The sequence below is a fragment of the Microtus oregoni genome, unplaced genomic scaffold (assembly GCF_018167655.1).
Source record: "Microtus oregoni isolate MIOR12 unplaced genomic scaffold, Mior012 000001F_ref0000356, whole genome shotgun sequence".
In the NCBI taxonomy this organism is placed as follows: Eukaryota; Metazoa; Chordata; class Mammalia; order Rodentia; family Cricetidae; genus Microtus; species Microtus oregoni.
In genome coordinates, this window is record NW_024543060.1 from 8754492 (window position 1) to 8768310 (window position 13819).

At 48.2% G+C, this 13819-nt stretch overlaps 1 protein-coding gene across 1 annotated transcript in view; it reads right to left on the reverse strand.

The window, feature by feature from the left end:
- The window catches only part of Slc25a37 (solute carrier family 25 member 37), a 40308-nt gene extending 30629 nt beyond the window's left edge, over window positions 1-9679 (reverse strand). The window contains exon 1 of the mRNA XM_041671506.1: window positions 9381-9679. Within this exon, the coding sequence (XP_041527440.1) occupies window positions 9381-9590 (210 nt within the window). The 5' untranslated portion in view covers window positions 9591-9679. The remainder of the gene's footprint in view (window positions 1-9380) is intronic.
- Window positions 9680-13819: the final 4140 nt, after the last annotated feature.

A 13819-nucleotide genomic window follows, 5' to 3' on the forward strand; every position in this document is an offset into this window, starting at 1 on the left:
CTGTCTCATGCACATGTACTGAGAGCATCACCACGCAGGGGACAGGGCAGACATTGTCACATTTTTTTCTTTCGGTAACCTCGCAAGGTACGTCTGGGGTTAATAATGTCCCCCAGTCTGCAAGGAAGGGACCTGAGGTGATAGAGGTTAGGTCACATGCCCCAGGTGTAAAGTCAGGACTCGGTCCTGTGGTATCTGGGTGGTTCATGAACATCACACCTCCCTGTCACTGTCAATGTCCCCTGGAGCAGCGGTTCTCAACCTGTGGGCTGCGACCCTTTGGGACAGAAAGACCCTTTCCCAATGTCGCATATCAGATATCCTGCATATCAGATATTTACATTATGATTCACGACACCGGCAAAATTACAGTTATGAAGTAGTAACGAAATAATTTTATGGCTGGCGGTCACCAGGACATGAGGACCTGTATTAAAGGGTTGCAGCATTGGGAAGGTTGAGAACCGCCAGCCTATGCTCCCTTACAGTGAGGGTTGGAAAACGAAAGAGCCTGAAGGACACTGACCAGAAAATGGGCTTGTCTGGGATCCCGGTTTCTCTGTAAGCTAGGAAGAGATGTATCTTGTAGCAGTGAGGAAAGCAGAGGCAGTTAGGTGGTCAGAAGCAGTTGGTGGGGCGTAGGAGGGCAGACCCAGAGCTCAGGGCCCAAAGGGTGCCAGTGGGGGCAGTGCCAAACTACCCAAGGCCTCAATTCCAGAACGAAGTGTAAAGAAGCAAAGGTGAGGAAGCTGAAGGCCTGGCAGCAGCTGCTGTAATGGACCAAGGAAGGCAACAGACGATGAGGCAGGGAGGTTCTGGGTGAGAACTAGGACCCATGGAAGTGAAAGTCAGTGATCTCCAGGGTGGAAGAATGGGAGAGTGGGAATGGGGAGACAGCTTAGCTGGCAAAGCATTTGCCTTGCAAACAGAAGAATCTGAATTTGATCCCCAGAACCCACACTGGGATTTAATCCCAGCACTCAGGAGGCAGAGGTGGGCTGAGCTCTGTAAATTAGAGGCTGGCTTGGTCTACATGTGAGTTCCAGGACTATATACTGAGACCCTGTCTAGATAGATAGATAGATAGATAGATAGATAGATAGATAGATAGACAGATAGAAGAGGAGGAGAGAGAAAAGAAAGAGAACACTTACAAGAAGACAAGCTAGCGCTGTGGGGTATGTTTATAATCCAAGCACTGCGAAGGCAGGGGCAGGCAGATCCCTGGGGCCTAGCTGAATCAGCAAGTTCCAGGCCAATGAAATCCACAGGCACATGCATGTACTTTGCACGTGTGTGCGCACACACACACGCACTGGGTCCAGGGGCCTGCACTGTCAGGCCCATCCATACCTATCCATAGAGATCTGGAGAGAAGCAGATTGCCAAGGGTCCAAATCCTTGGAGGAGGGACCGTGACTGCAGTCACATTACCTGAGGGGAGGAGGAAGAAGCACGCTCGTTCTTGGAGAACACCTTTGTATCAATTGCTGTTCTAGGCATGGTAAGGATCTCACCTTCTCTGACCACCCAAGAGAACAATGACTTCTTTCCACAAGTGGGAAACAGGCCCGGAGAGGCTAAGAAACTATTTCAAGATCACACAGGTGAGAACCGGGGCCCACTGCCAGCAAGATAAGTAAAAGGTCCCCATACTTTCCCACCATTAGGAAGAGAGACGAACTTCTATGAGAACAAGAGGCAGCAGCATTCGGTGACAGGGGAAGATGTCAACCAGACATTTCCATAGGCCCATGAAAAGACGAGGGGCGAAGCAATCAATGGGAAGTGGGGCCAGGAAAGAGAAAGCAAGATGGAAATTAGGGTTCTCCCTCTATAGATAAGTGTTGCAATAAGAAATATTTCCACACTAGCCCAGAATGCAGTATAATACAGGTTTATTTATAAGGGAATCAACTCACAGAATTGGTAGCAGTCCAGAGTCCTCTGCATGTGCTGGGAACAGAAACTGAATCCAGCAGCCAAGGGGCTCCTGCATGCCCCTACATCTGCATATAAAGTACACGAGACCACGCCCAAAGTGGGCTAGCATCCCAAAGAAGAAGTTCCCACTGCACCTCTCCCTTTTGTCCAAATAAGAGAGTTCCAAGCCCAATACAAAACTATATACAACAAGAACAAATATCAAGTATAAAAGTTAGAATTACAAGTGGCATGAACTACATCAAGCAAGAAATATATGCTAAATATTTCGATAGAAAGCCTATCCTAAGGAGTCTAAGTCTTATGTTAGAAATGGCTTGGCTTGGCCGGGCCGTGGTGGCGCACGCCTTTAATCCCAGCACTCGGGAGGCAGAGGCAGGCGGATCTCTGTGAGTTCGAGACCAGCCTGGTCTACAAGAGCTAGTTCCAGGACAGGCTCCAAAACCACAGAGAAACCCTGTCTCGGAAAAAAAAAAAAAAAAAAAAAAAAAAGAAATGGCTTGGCTAAGTCGTAAGAGGAAAGTAACTATGACTATCTAGTTTTCAACCCCATCAAGGCCCTGAGAAGGGAAATAATAGGACTTGAGTAAACAGGATATGCAATGAAGCAACTTTCAAATTGTACAGTAAATGACAGAGACAACTGGCTACCTGGGCAATCAGCCAAAGTCTCATTTGCAACATTGGGGCAACCAACATTGGGCACCACCTGTAATCTGAGGCTGCTCGTTCGTTTCCTAGCTGCCCAGACCCAAATAATCACTCAGAAGCTATAGTAATTACAACACTGCTTGGTCTATTAGCTCAGGCTTCTTATTAACTAACTCTTACATCTTAAATTAACCCATTTCTATTAATCTGTGTATTGCCAAAAGACTGTGGTTTTTTGGGGTAAGGTTCTGTTTTGATGTCTTTCTCCTTCGGCAGCTACATGGCATCTCCCTGACTCTGCCTTCTCTCTCTATATATATATATATATCTCTCTGTTTGAATTCCCCCACCTGGCTTTATTCTACTAAGCCATTGGCCAAAACAGCTTCTTTATTAACCAATGGTAATAAGACATATTCACAGCATACAGAGGGGAATCCCACATCGAATAAGGAACTACTCAGGAGAACTATGAGCTTTGCCTCAGTCATGTAAGCCAAACACTGGGATGTGAAGTCCAAGGACAGAAAAAGTCAGTGTAAGGTAAGCCTTGGGAGTTCAACCAAGACAGAGCACAAAATAGCAAGGCCAAACCACAGGACTGTACTGCTATGTCCCTGGGCAGCACCGATGGGACCTGACTTCTTCAGATTACAAATACCAATGCCCCAAAAAGGAAAGAGTGAGTACTAAAGGAGATGGGGAAAAGGGAAACACTGGGGTTCCAGAGAGGCTCCCCCAATGGCTTAATGAGAAGAGTGAAGGGAGGGGAGAGGAGGGAAGGAGAAAGAGGGGTAAGGAGGGGAGGGACTCAGACAATGATTGGGAAAAGGCAGTCATCTGCAACCAAAAGGCAAAAGTCCAGTAGGCCTGCTGGCTCCCACCTGCAATCCCAGCACTCAAAGGTGGGACTGACATGAGTCTGAGACTAGCCCAGGCTACCTAGTAAATTTCACACCTCAAAAGAAAAGGCGGGGGGGGGGGGGGGGGCGGTTCTGGAGACACCTGCAGAGGACAAGAGTCTGGTTCCCAGCACCTATGTCAGGTGACCCACAACCACCTGTAATTCCAATTCCAGGGGATCTGATACCCCTAGTGGGCCCTTGCACTCATGTGCACATACCTACACAGGAATACACACATACAAATAATTACAGAAATCTTTAAACACATACATACATACATACATACATACATACACACACACATACAAAAGCCCAAGACAAAACAAAGTGAGTGGAAATAGGGGCCTGAGGTAGGTCACTGCAAAAGAGGACAAAAAGGATCTTCCAAAAGGAGGTGATCAATGTGGCAAAGACTTGGCCAATAAAAAGTTTGGAGAGCACACACCCAAGCCCTGAACACTTGCCCTGTGTGACTTAAGAAACACAGCCAATTCTCTCTCTCTCTCTCTCTCTCTCTCTCTCTCTCTCTCTCTTTCTCTCTCTCTCTCTCTCTCTCTCTCTCTCTCACACACACACACACACACACACACACCATTAAACTCTTAAGTACGCAGTAGGCAAGATGACTCAGCAGTAAAGTGCTTGATGGTGCAAGTGCCATCCCCTGAACCCACATAAAGGAGGGAGAGAACTGACTCCCCAAGTTGTCCCCTGACCGCCACATGTGTACCCTATCATGATCACGCCCCCAATCACACATCATACCCATACACAATAATAATAATAATAATAATAATAATAATAATAATAATAAAACCTCAAATACCGCTCCATATTGAAAAGCTGGCCAGGTGTGCTGGCTAATCTTATGTCAGTTTGACGCAAGCTAGCTATCTGAAGGGAGGGAACCTCAACTGAGAAAAGGCCTCCTTAAGATCCAGCTGTAAGGCATTTTCTTAACTAGTGATTGATGGGGGAGGGACCAGCCCATAGTGGGCAGTACCATCCCTGGGCTGGTGGTCCTAGGTTCTATAAGAAAGCAGGTTGAGAAAGCCGTAGGAAGCAAGCCAGTAAGCAGCACCCCTCCATGGCCTCTGCATCAGCTCCTGCCTCCAGGTTCCCGCCCTGTTTGAGTTCCTGCCCTGACGTCCCTCCAGTGATGAGCAGTGCTGTGGAAATGTAAGTCAAATAAACCTTTTCCTCCCCAGATTTCTTTGGTCATGGCGTTCGATCACAGCAAGAGTAACCCTAACGAGGAGAGAAATCTTCCCATCACCTCATTTTTCCAGCATCCCCGGTGGGGCATACAGATGCACACCTTTGATCCGAGCACTCAGGAGGCAGAGTCAGGTTAATCTCTGCCGGTTTTAGGCCAGCCTGATCTATACAGTGAGTCCCAAGCCAGGCAGGGTTACATAGAGAGAGACTCCATCTAAATAAATAAAGTTTACGTATCAGTTTTAGAAATCAATTTAAACATAGGTAATTTATTTTCTTTCTAATGCTGAGTCCCCTCCACTACTCACTATTGTTCTGGGTACTATCCTCCAATCTTTGGGCCCCACTCAGCCTGTCCCTCCATTCCTGAGCAGGGGTCAAGTAGCAACTTTGCAGTGGGCTGCAGGCAGCAGATACGGTCATCCGCGTGCACTGGGGTGTCATGAAAGAAGGAAAGAACTGTGGTTGAAGAGAACCCTTTTTTTGATTCCATGACTGCTTATCACCCACCTATCCAAACACGCTTCTCAGGGAAAGGCAGGGAAGAGAAGACACAGAGGTAGAGCAGGAAAGCACCGTCATTTTGCTCCAGAAAATCGGGACTCCATGGTCTTTAAACTGCACTGGTATCACCTGTCCTACACTTTGTTCTAAAGCATGAGGAAGTGGTAGTGAGGGGGGCGCTCTGGCAGCTGCTAGCACTCTCTGTCAGTCAACCAGAAAAACTCAAGGGCTGTGGGGTGTCCCAGAGGCAGGCTGGATTGTGACCATGCCTAGGCCATCCCCCACGAGATACCCATGAGGACAGCCTGAGGAGCCGTTCTGGGCATGGAAGACAGAGGGCTCACCCAGGAAGAGTCTGAGCAGTGCTTTCTTGACAAGCCACTCAAGAAGGGCTGTGAAAGGGTCAGCGGAAGTTCCCCACTTCAAATCTTTCCTGTTTCCTTTCTTCCCTGTACTTACCACGCTGACTTGCCTGGTCTCTGCCTAATCTGGATGGAATTTCCTCCTCCACCCACCTGGCATGCACCCTACAGTCTTAAGCACTTCTGACCATGGGCTCTTGCGTCCACCTCACAGGCCAGTCTAAACCACCATATCACTTGCCCACCAGTTAAAGGCTTCTGGGAAAATCCTGCCAAGCCCAGTTTAGAGAGATGCTATGGCTGAACAAGAGCCTGCAGACACCCAGACATCCTAGATCCCTGACTTGGTTTCCCTCTGCTGGTTGCTACAACCGAGGGCACTCAGAGGTCTCACCAATCTGGCTCTCTTTAAATGAAGCATTTGTATCTACCACAGACTGTGAAGACTAAGGGAAAAAGAAAGAGGTTAGAAAAATTGATGCAAGTCTTCCCAATGGGGACTTAAACAACCTAAGGCTATTGCTGCTGGGGAATCAGAGAAATAATGGACCATCTAAGATGCCCATACTTTGTTTGGAAATGGAGTCTTGCTAGGTGGTAGCTCAGGCTGGCCTTGAACTATGACTTCAGGCTGACCTCAAATTCTCCACTGTCCCGTCCCAGCTTCCAAGTGCTAGGATTCAATGCGTGCACTATCCGGCCTGGCCAGAAGTGTTTTTTTTCAGTCTCTGGGAAACATGCCCCAAACAAAACTTCGACAGTGTCTCTTCCTTCCAACGCCATAACTGCTTATATACCATGCTGTCACCAATCTGTCTTTCAAATGCTCAGCCCAATAGTGGGTCAAAACCCACAGTTTGAAAAACACTGGGCATGAACGTGGCATTGGAAGGTGATAGAGCCTCATGAAAAAACAGCTTCAGTATTAGAACAGTAAACATCCATAAGTCCTCTTACTATACAAAACCAAGGAGCTCCACAGGCTCAGAGCTGCAAAGAACCTGCCCTGGGTTCCACAGCTCACACATCCTAGGATAGCAAATCTGAAAAAAGCAGACTGACTCAACATTCACATTTAACAACAACAACAAGCTCAAAGTGGGCAGGGCGGGGGGAGAACACGACACAGATCATAGATGCCTTTTCAAAAAAAATCAAAGAAAACATTTTTTTCTTTCCAAGACATGATTTACATACATTTGGTTTCTGTTGTAATAATTAACACGAAAGGACAATAGGTGTGCCAGAGAAAGGGGGTGGGTTAAAGGTGAACGGAGTACCCATTTTCCCCACAGCAAAACAAAGGCACACATCAGTGCCTGAGGCAGAGAGCAAGGGTGCTGAAGGGCTGCCAGCCCAACCAACGCCTCCTGACTCAGTTACTCAGTCTTCATCATCCAAAAATATTTAAGAGGGACGCAGCTGTGGTCTTCCCCACGTGGAACGTTTTCAGGACTGGGCTGTAGATGTGTCCCTGCCCCCTCAGGCTAGGCACAGACAACCGTGCAGATGTGGGTAGACACTGGCTCAAAAGCCTGTGTCACGTAATTATCTCTGTGCTTTTTTGTCTTTGCTGAAAACAAGAAAGGAAGGAAGGAAGGAAGGAAGGAAAGAAAGAAAGAAGGAACGAAAGAAGGAAAGAAAGAAAGAGTCCTTGCTACCCAAAGAAAGTTACAGGGTAACACAAAGGAACTTCACACCCAGGCTGAGAACTGCAGAGCCCAAGGGTCTCTACCCACAGCCAGGATCAAAATGGCAGACCTAGGAGAACTTGCTGACTGGCAAAGAAAAACATCATTTTGTAACCAAGCCCCCTAAGGTGAATACTGACAACAGTGAAGATAGACACACACACACTCACACACATGCTCACAACTCACACTCACAAAACACATTCTCTCACACACACAGCTCATATACATTCACATGGTCTCTCTTACACACTCACACACGTTCACTCACACAGCACACACATGCTCACAACTCACAAACACACACGCTCTCTCTCGCTCTCTCTCTCACACACACACCACAAAAAGTTCCACAGATGGGAACTTTTTGGAAAAGACCAAGCACACAGATGAAGTCTGAATCAAAACCGGCAGGGAAGAGTATGGGGGAATGAAACACACAGCACATGACTTACACAGAGGAGACAAACGCCTTGACTGGCAAATAAATGAAATAGTAATAACTGCTACTAACCTTCAAAGTAAGCTAAATCCCTGAACCAGAATTCATGACAAAGAGGCACCAGGCCTCACTGGTTCCTTTGCTGGAATGTCATCTCCCAAGTCTATGGTCTATTCAAATGAACAGCTCCTAACTTTCCCCTGGCTCTAACCCAAGATAATGACTGTAAAAATGTCATTTCATTTGATCTGTTCTATACTAATGCCATCTAGTGTATGCCCCAGGTCTTTCTGGGGTAATTTAAAAATCTAAGACTTTTCCCCAACTCATTCCTCAACAGTGCCAGGCAAGGAGCACTACAAGACTCCCCACTAGGACAGTGGAGGGACAGAAAAGATGACTCGGGTCTGGCAGCGAGCTGGAAGACAGGCCTTGCCGTATGCCCAGTGTCTGTTCTCCCTGGACTTGGCCTGTCCAGTCATTGACTGCCAGCTCTGAGAAAACCCCAATATTCATACCTGCTCAGGTGGACCCCGCATCAGCAATAAGGTACTGTTATGTTGTGTACAGACCTGGCCCCCTGCCTTACAAAACAACTGCCACTTAGCGAGGCCACTAAGTTCCCCAAACCATACTGGAATTAAGTGGCTAAGACTCCGAGCAAGCTCCTGTGCTCCCCTCCCTTGCACCTCGGTTTATTCATATGTTAATTCCCAGAGATGCCCCCACCCAACTCCTGTAAGATGAGTTCCACCCCTAAAAGTCAGTACAGGTATTACTTCCTGGAACTCTCGCAGTGCCTCTCCAGGTCCAGCACAGGCAGCTCACCTGTTCAAGTTGCCCCTTGACAGAAGCACAAGCGAAACTACCCGGAGGGAAGTGACCAGGTCAAACTGGAAGCCTATTACACAACCCATAGACAACCCGTATACAAGTTTGCAGGTTCTCCTCACAACAAACAAAAGACAGCAAATGACCCAGTAGGTCCCATTACCTCCCAGCAGAATTGGGTGGGATGGGAGGCGTCACGGGTATGTCACCGATCCAGTACCCCCCCCCCCCAAAGGAGCTGTTCAGAGCCTGGGGATCTGCCTTTCATGACTCGTCCCCAGCCCCTAACCCACACCAGAGCAGCAGGCATGCCGGAGCCAGCGGTGCACAGCCGGGTGGGGGGGGGGAGGGGGGGTTGTTAGAATTCTCCACAGAGCGCAGCGAGCAGAGCAGCGAGGAGCGCTTCGCTTCCCGGCTGCCAGCTCCCTCAGAAGCCGCACACGTGCTACACCCGCGCAGGGTAGGACGGTTCAAAGCCACAGCCTCCGCTGTGCAAGAGTGCTCACCACCTTATCCCCTGCTACAGAGGCGGGGACCAAAGTGCGGGGCTCCCAAGCAGGATCTGGGAACACTCCCCCAGGGCATCCTGGAAGGAGCGGAGCAACTCGGCTCGCTTCCCAGAGCCTGAGATGCACACGCCCAGTCCGGGAGAGACCCCTGGCCTGTCGCCGCGCCCCGAGGGACCAGCAGCGTGGCTTCTCGGTGCTGCCCTAGAGCTAGCGCTGCACGGGATGAAAAAAAAAAAAAAAAAAAAAAAAAACGCGCACGGCTACTGCTGCCCCCCCCCCCCCCGCCCCCGGCTCCTTTCCCCCACAGTCTACGCGCGCCGCACCTTCACGGAGTCCAACGGGTACATGAGGGAATGCTCCAGAATCCCGGCCATCGCTCCCGCTGTCATGTGGGTAGACACCGAGGCACTGGTCGGTAGGTTCTCGTAGTCCTCCGACCCTGCGTCCCTACTGCCGCAGCCGCCATCTCGGCAGTCCCCATCCATCCTCCGGCCCGCAGCCTGGCTCCCCACGCCACCGAGGTGGAGCTCCATCCGCAGCCCCGCGGGGCGCGGGAGGCGGCAGGAGGTGAGCAGAAGGGGGAGGGGGAGGAAAACTTCACTTCTTAAAGTGGGAACCTCCTCCCCCGGGTTGCTGCGGCTGACGCCATGGCGGGCTGGGGTGGAGCCGAGCGGCCTGAAGCACCAATGGCTGGAGAAGAAGAGGCCGGCCACGGCAGAGCTATTGGTGCGCTGGGCAGCGGGCACCCGCCTCCCTGTGTGACGTCGCAGCCTACTGCACATTTCCAAGCAACCGGATGGGGGCGAGAACCCGACGTTGGGGTGTCCCGGGAAGTTGTGCTACCTAGGAGGTGGTGACCATCTGCAAGGGACTCAGGTTCCTGGGGAGAGTCAGCAGAAGAGATACCCGCGGAGCTGCAAAATAAGGAGCAGGAGCTGTTCCCAGAACCGGTGGTTTTGCAGACCCTGGTCACCCAGCTTTAGCGTTCCTAAGGCTGGGGATCGAGTGGGAAAGGAAGACAGTTACTGGGAATGTGAGTTATGAAGCATGGTGGGTGGACAGACATTCGAGTCGAGGGAAAGGTGTGTTCTATATTCAAGGGCACACTGGATATCAACAGGTGCACCTTATGTGTTTCACTAGGGCGCATTCCAGGGAGTGAACAGTATCACTCACGGTCCCTCTTCTAGTAAGCTTTGCTTGGAGACAGCCTCATTGATTGGGAAGTGTTTCTCTTCTGAAAATAACAAAGGGCTAAGTGTGTTCCTCTTGTTCTCTTGAAGATCCAAGTCCACCCTGTCCTGGATTGACCAAGGCAATGGTAGCAGGAACAGAACCCTTCACTAAACAACTGGGCATTTTCTTTGGGTTTGTAAAGTCCTTAGCTGCTGTTACAGCAAGTAACTGCATAAAGCTTTACAACAAAGTCGGCCTGTCTTTTAAGATGTTCTTTTAAAGTCATCCCCTCTGGCTCCTTCAATGAATTGGAGCCCAGGATGCTTTATTTTAACTTAATATTGCCTGAGGTTAAGTGTAGAAATCAAAAAGCAGAGGTCTGTCTGCTTATGGAAGGCTCCTTCCTTATGCGCCTTAGGACATATTCCAGGGCGGTGGGCTGATCTGCAGAGCCTGGGCCTCTCTCACTTATCAAGAGCAGCAAGCCTGGGCAATGAGATATGCAAGGGTTGGGGGGACCCTGGAGATACTGTGCCTGCCAAGCTGCAGGTCAGTACATTGCAAGCAGCTCTCAGGGATCTGAGATTCAGTGATGGGCACATCAAACGAGAACAATAAAGGGGTCAAAGCCGAGGGAACCATTTTCCAGTCTTGGGTAGCTGTCCTAGTGGCTTCCAGGTGAGTCCTAAGATTATGAAAGTAGATACCAGAGTGTTGTTTAACAAAAGTGACGGAAAACATGGCTCAACTTCTGACAAGAGTAGTGTTTAAGAACTGTTGATCAGGAGTTGTTGACACTCACAGAATGTAGCCCAGCAATCAAGAGGGTGAGGCAAGGGGATCACCACTAGTTTGAGGTCACTTTGTCTTATATGGTGAGTCCCAGACCAGCCTGAGTTCAGTGTGAGAGCCTGTCACACACAAAAATGTTTCTTCAGCCAACACATTTGAACCCCCATTCCACTTCTGAAGGCCTGAGACGCATAGAAAGCTTTTGAAAGTGTCATTTGTAGAAGCTATCTAAATGTTCAGTAAGAGGGGAAATGAAGAAATGATGATGTGTATTAGTGAAATATTACACAGCCCCTAAAAACGGTGGTTCTGTTAGGCAATCACAAAGGAAATGATTCATGTACTGTTGGGAGAAAAAAAAGGCAAAGCACAATTCTGTGACCATTACACTCACAAAATGTCTGTGCATAGACATAAAAATGAATTGACTCGTAACTGCTGTTTTTCAGATTTCAGTTAATATATTATTTCTGTGATTTAAAAATAAAAGGATTTGTATTCTACCTCCTAATGGATGGGAAATGGGAAACTGAAATTTGCAACGGCAGCCTGGGTGGAAGGAATTCAACTTACCAGTGACTAAGAATATTCTTGGGGATTTTTTTTTTAATTAAAAGAGATTCCTGCAAATGTGGATGTGACTATAATCTTCAGAGTCAGAAGATTTTTAAATTTTTTTTTTTTAAAAATTCATTCCAGTGTATCTCTCACCTCTCATCAAAGAAGTTTTTCTTTGAACCAGGTAAATACCATTACAAAAAGCCAGAGTTTGCCAAATTTCAAAGAATAACTGATCATGGGGTGCCCAGCCCCAACTGATAGATATACAACGAATCCCCTATATGTAAGGTTCACAAAACATGGAGGGAGATCACAGAACATGAAGGTGGAGCAGACAGAAAGAGTCTAAGAACCAGGGGACCAAAACATCTGCTGAGGAAGAGTGGTTTTCTGTTTGGGGGTTATGGACCCCCAAGACAGGGTTTCTCTGTGGCTTTGGAGCCTGTCCTGGAACTAGCTCTGTCGACCAGGCTGGCCTCGAACTCACAGAGATCCGCCTGCCTCTGCGCCCCGAGTGCTGGGATTAAAGGAGTGCGCCACCATCGCCCGGCTTTTTTTTTTCCTGAATTTCTTGTAAATAACTTGTTTTCCCTGCTCTGAGCATGAGACCTTGATGGTAGGAGAGTGGTCTCTGGTGGGCCTGCAACTGAAAAATCACAAGAGCTGGGGCATGGCCAGAGCCCTAGCTGCCCCTGAGCACAATAAAGTTGGCATTCTAGTATCAAGGATGACCCGTGTCCGTGTCTCTGTCTCTGTGTGCGTGTACTTTTAAGTCTCCAGCTTACTTTCTGGCTCGCATACTGTCCTGTAGTGGCGTGGGCACTACAGTTTTCTTTTTTGTGTTTGGTTTGGTTGGTTGGTTGGTTTTGGCTTTTCAAGACAGGATTTCTTTTGTGTAGCTCTGGCTGTCCTCGAATTTACTCTGTAGACCAGGCTGACCTTGAACTCGGAGTTCCTGCCTCTTCCTCTGCCTCCCAAATTCTGGGATTAAAGGTGTGCACCACCACCTCCCTTCAACAATGTCTTCTATAAGACAGGAGGCAACACCAAGGAAACTGTAACAATATGTTTGCTTAAACAAGACCTGAAAAATGACACCACCTATTGACATGACAACATAGGTGTGGGAATTCTCCCAAGACTCCACCCCCCAGATGAAGAACTTCAAGCAATTAATGGTTGCTAAGAGAGGGAGACACAGGATTCTCCAGGGATGAGCCCCGGACAGGCTATCCAGTCCCAAAGAGGTTAGCCCTAAATACACATGAGCCACACTAAATGAACTCAGTAGGTTGTATTTATAAACGTATATGTATATAGGTAACAATAATAAAGAATAAGAAGCTGGGGATGGAGCAATGGCTCAACTATTAGGGGCACTGGTTTTTCTTCCAGAGATTCTGAGTTCAATTCCCAGTACCCATATGGCAGCTCACAACGGCCTATAATGGGATCTGAAACCCTCTTCCAGTGTGCAGATGTGCATGAAGACAAAGCACCCACATACATAATCCTTTTTGTTGTTGTGTTGTTTTGTTTTGTTTTGAGACATGGTTTCTCTGTAGCTTTGGAGCCTGTCCTGGAACTAGCTCTTGTAGACCAGGCTGGCCTCGAACTCACAGAGATCCGCCTGCCTCTGCCTCCCAAGTGCTGGGATTAAAGGCATGCGCCACCACTGCCCGGTCATATTCTTTTTTAAAAAAAGAATAAAGGCCATGAATTTGAGAAAGGGTGTGGGGCATGAGAAAAGTTGGAGGAGTTGGAGGGGAAATTGTATATAGTACTTATATATCAAATTTACACAAAATATTAAAAATCAAAATATGAAAAGAGTGCAAATCTGTGAGGGGTTTACTGTAAGTGCTCATTACTTTTTTTCTACTTCTCTGTGTGATGGACTGTGTACCCTTGTGTATCTCACACTCACTGCATTGCAGCAGACACATTTCTAGAATGCCCTTGCAGTCAAGGGTCCATCATGGAGCTGGTCCATGAACTGGAGAGATCTGGAAGGCAGAGGTGCAGCCAGAGTCATCTTCTGCTGCTCGCTGTTTCTTGCCCCCTGAGAAGGATGCATGATGTGGGTGTCCTTCTGTATATGTGTTGCTTTTATTGGTTAATGAATAAAGCTGCTTTGGCCTATAGCAAGGCAGAATATAGCCAGGCTGGAAGAGAGACAGAGAGAGAGAGAGAGAGAGAGAGAGAGAGAGAGAGAAAGAATAGGTGGAGTCAA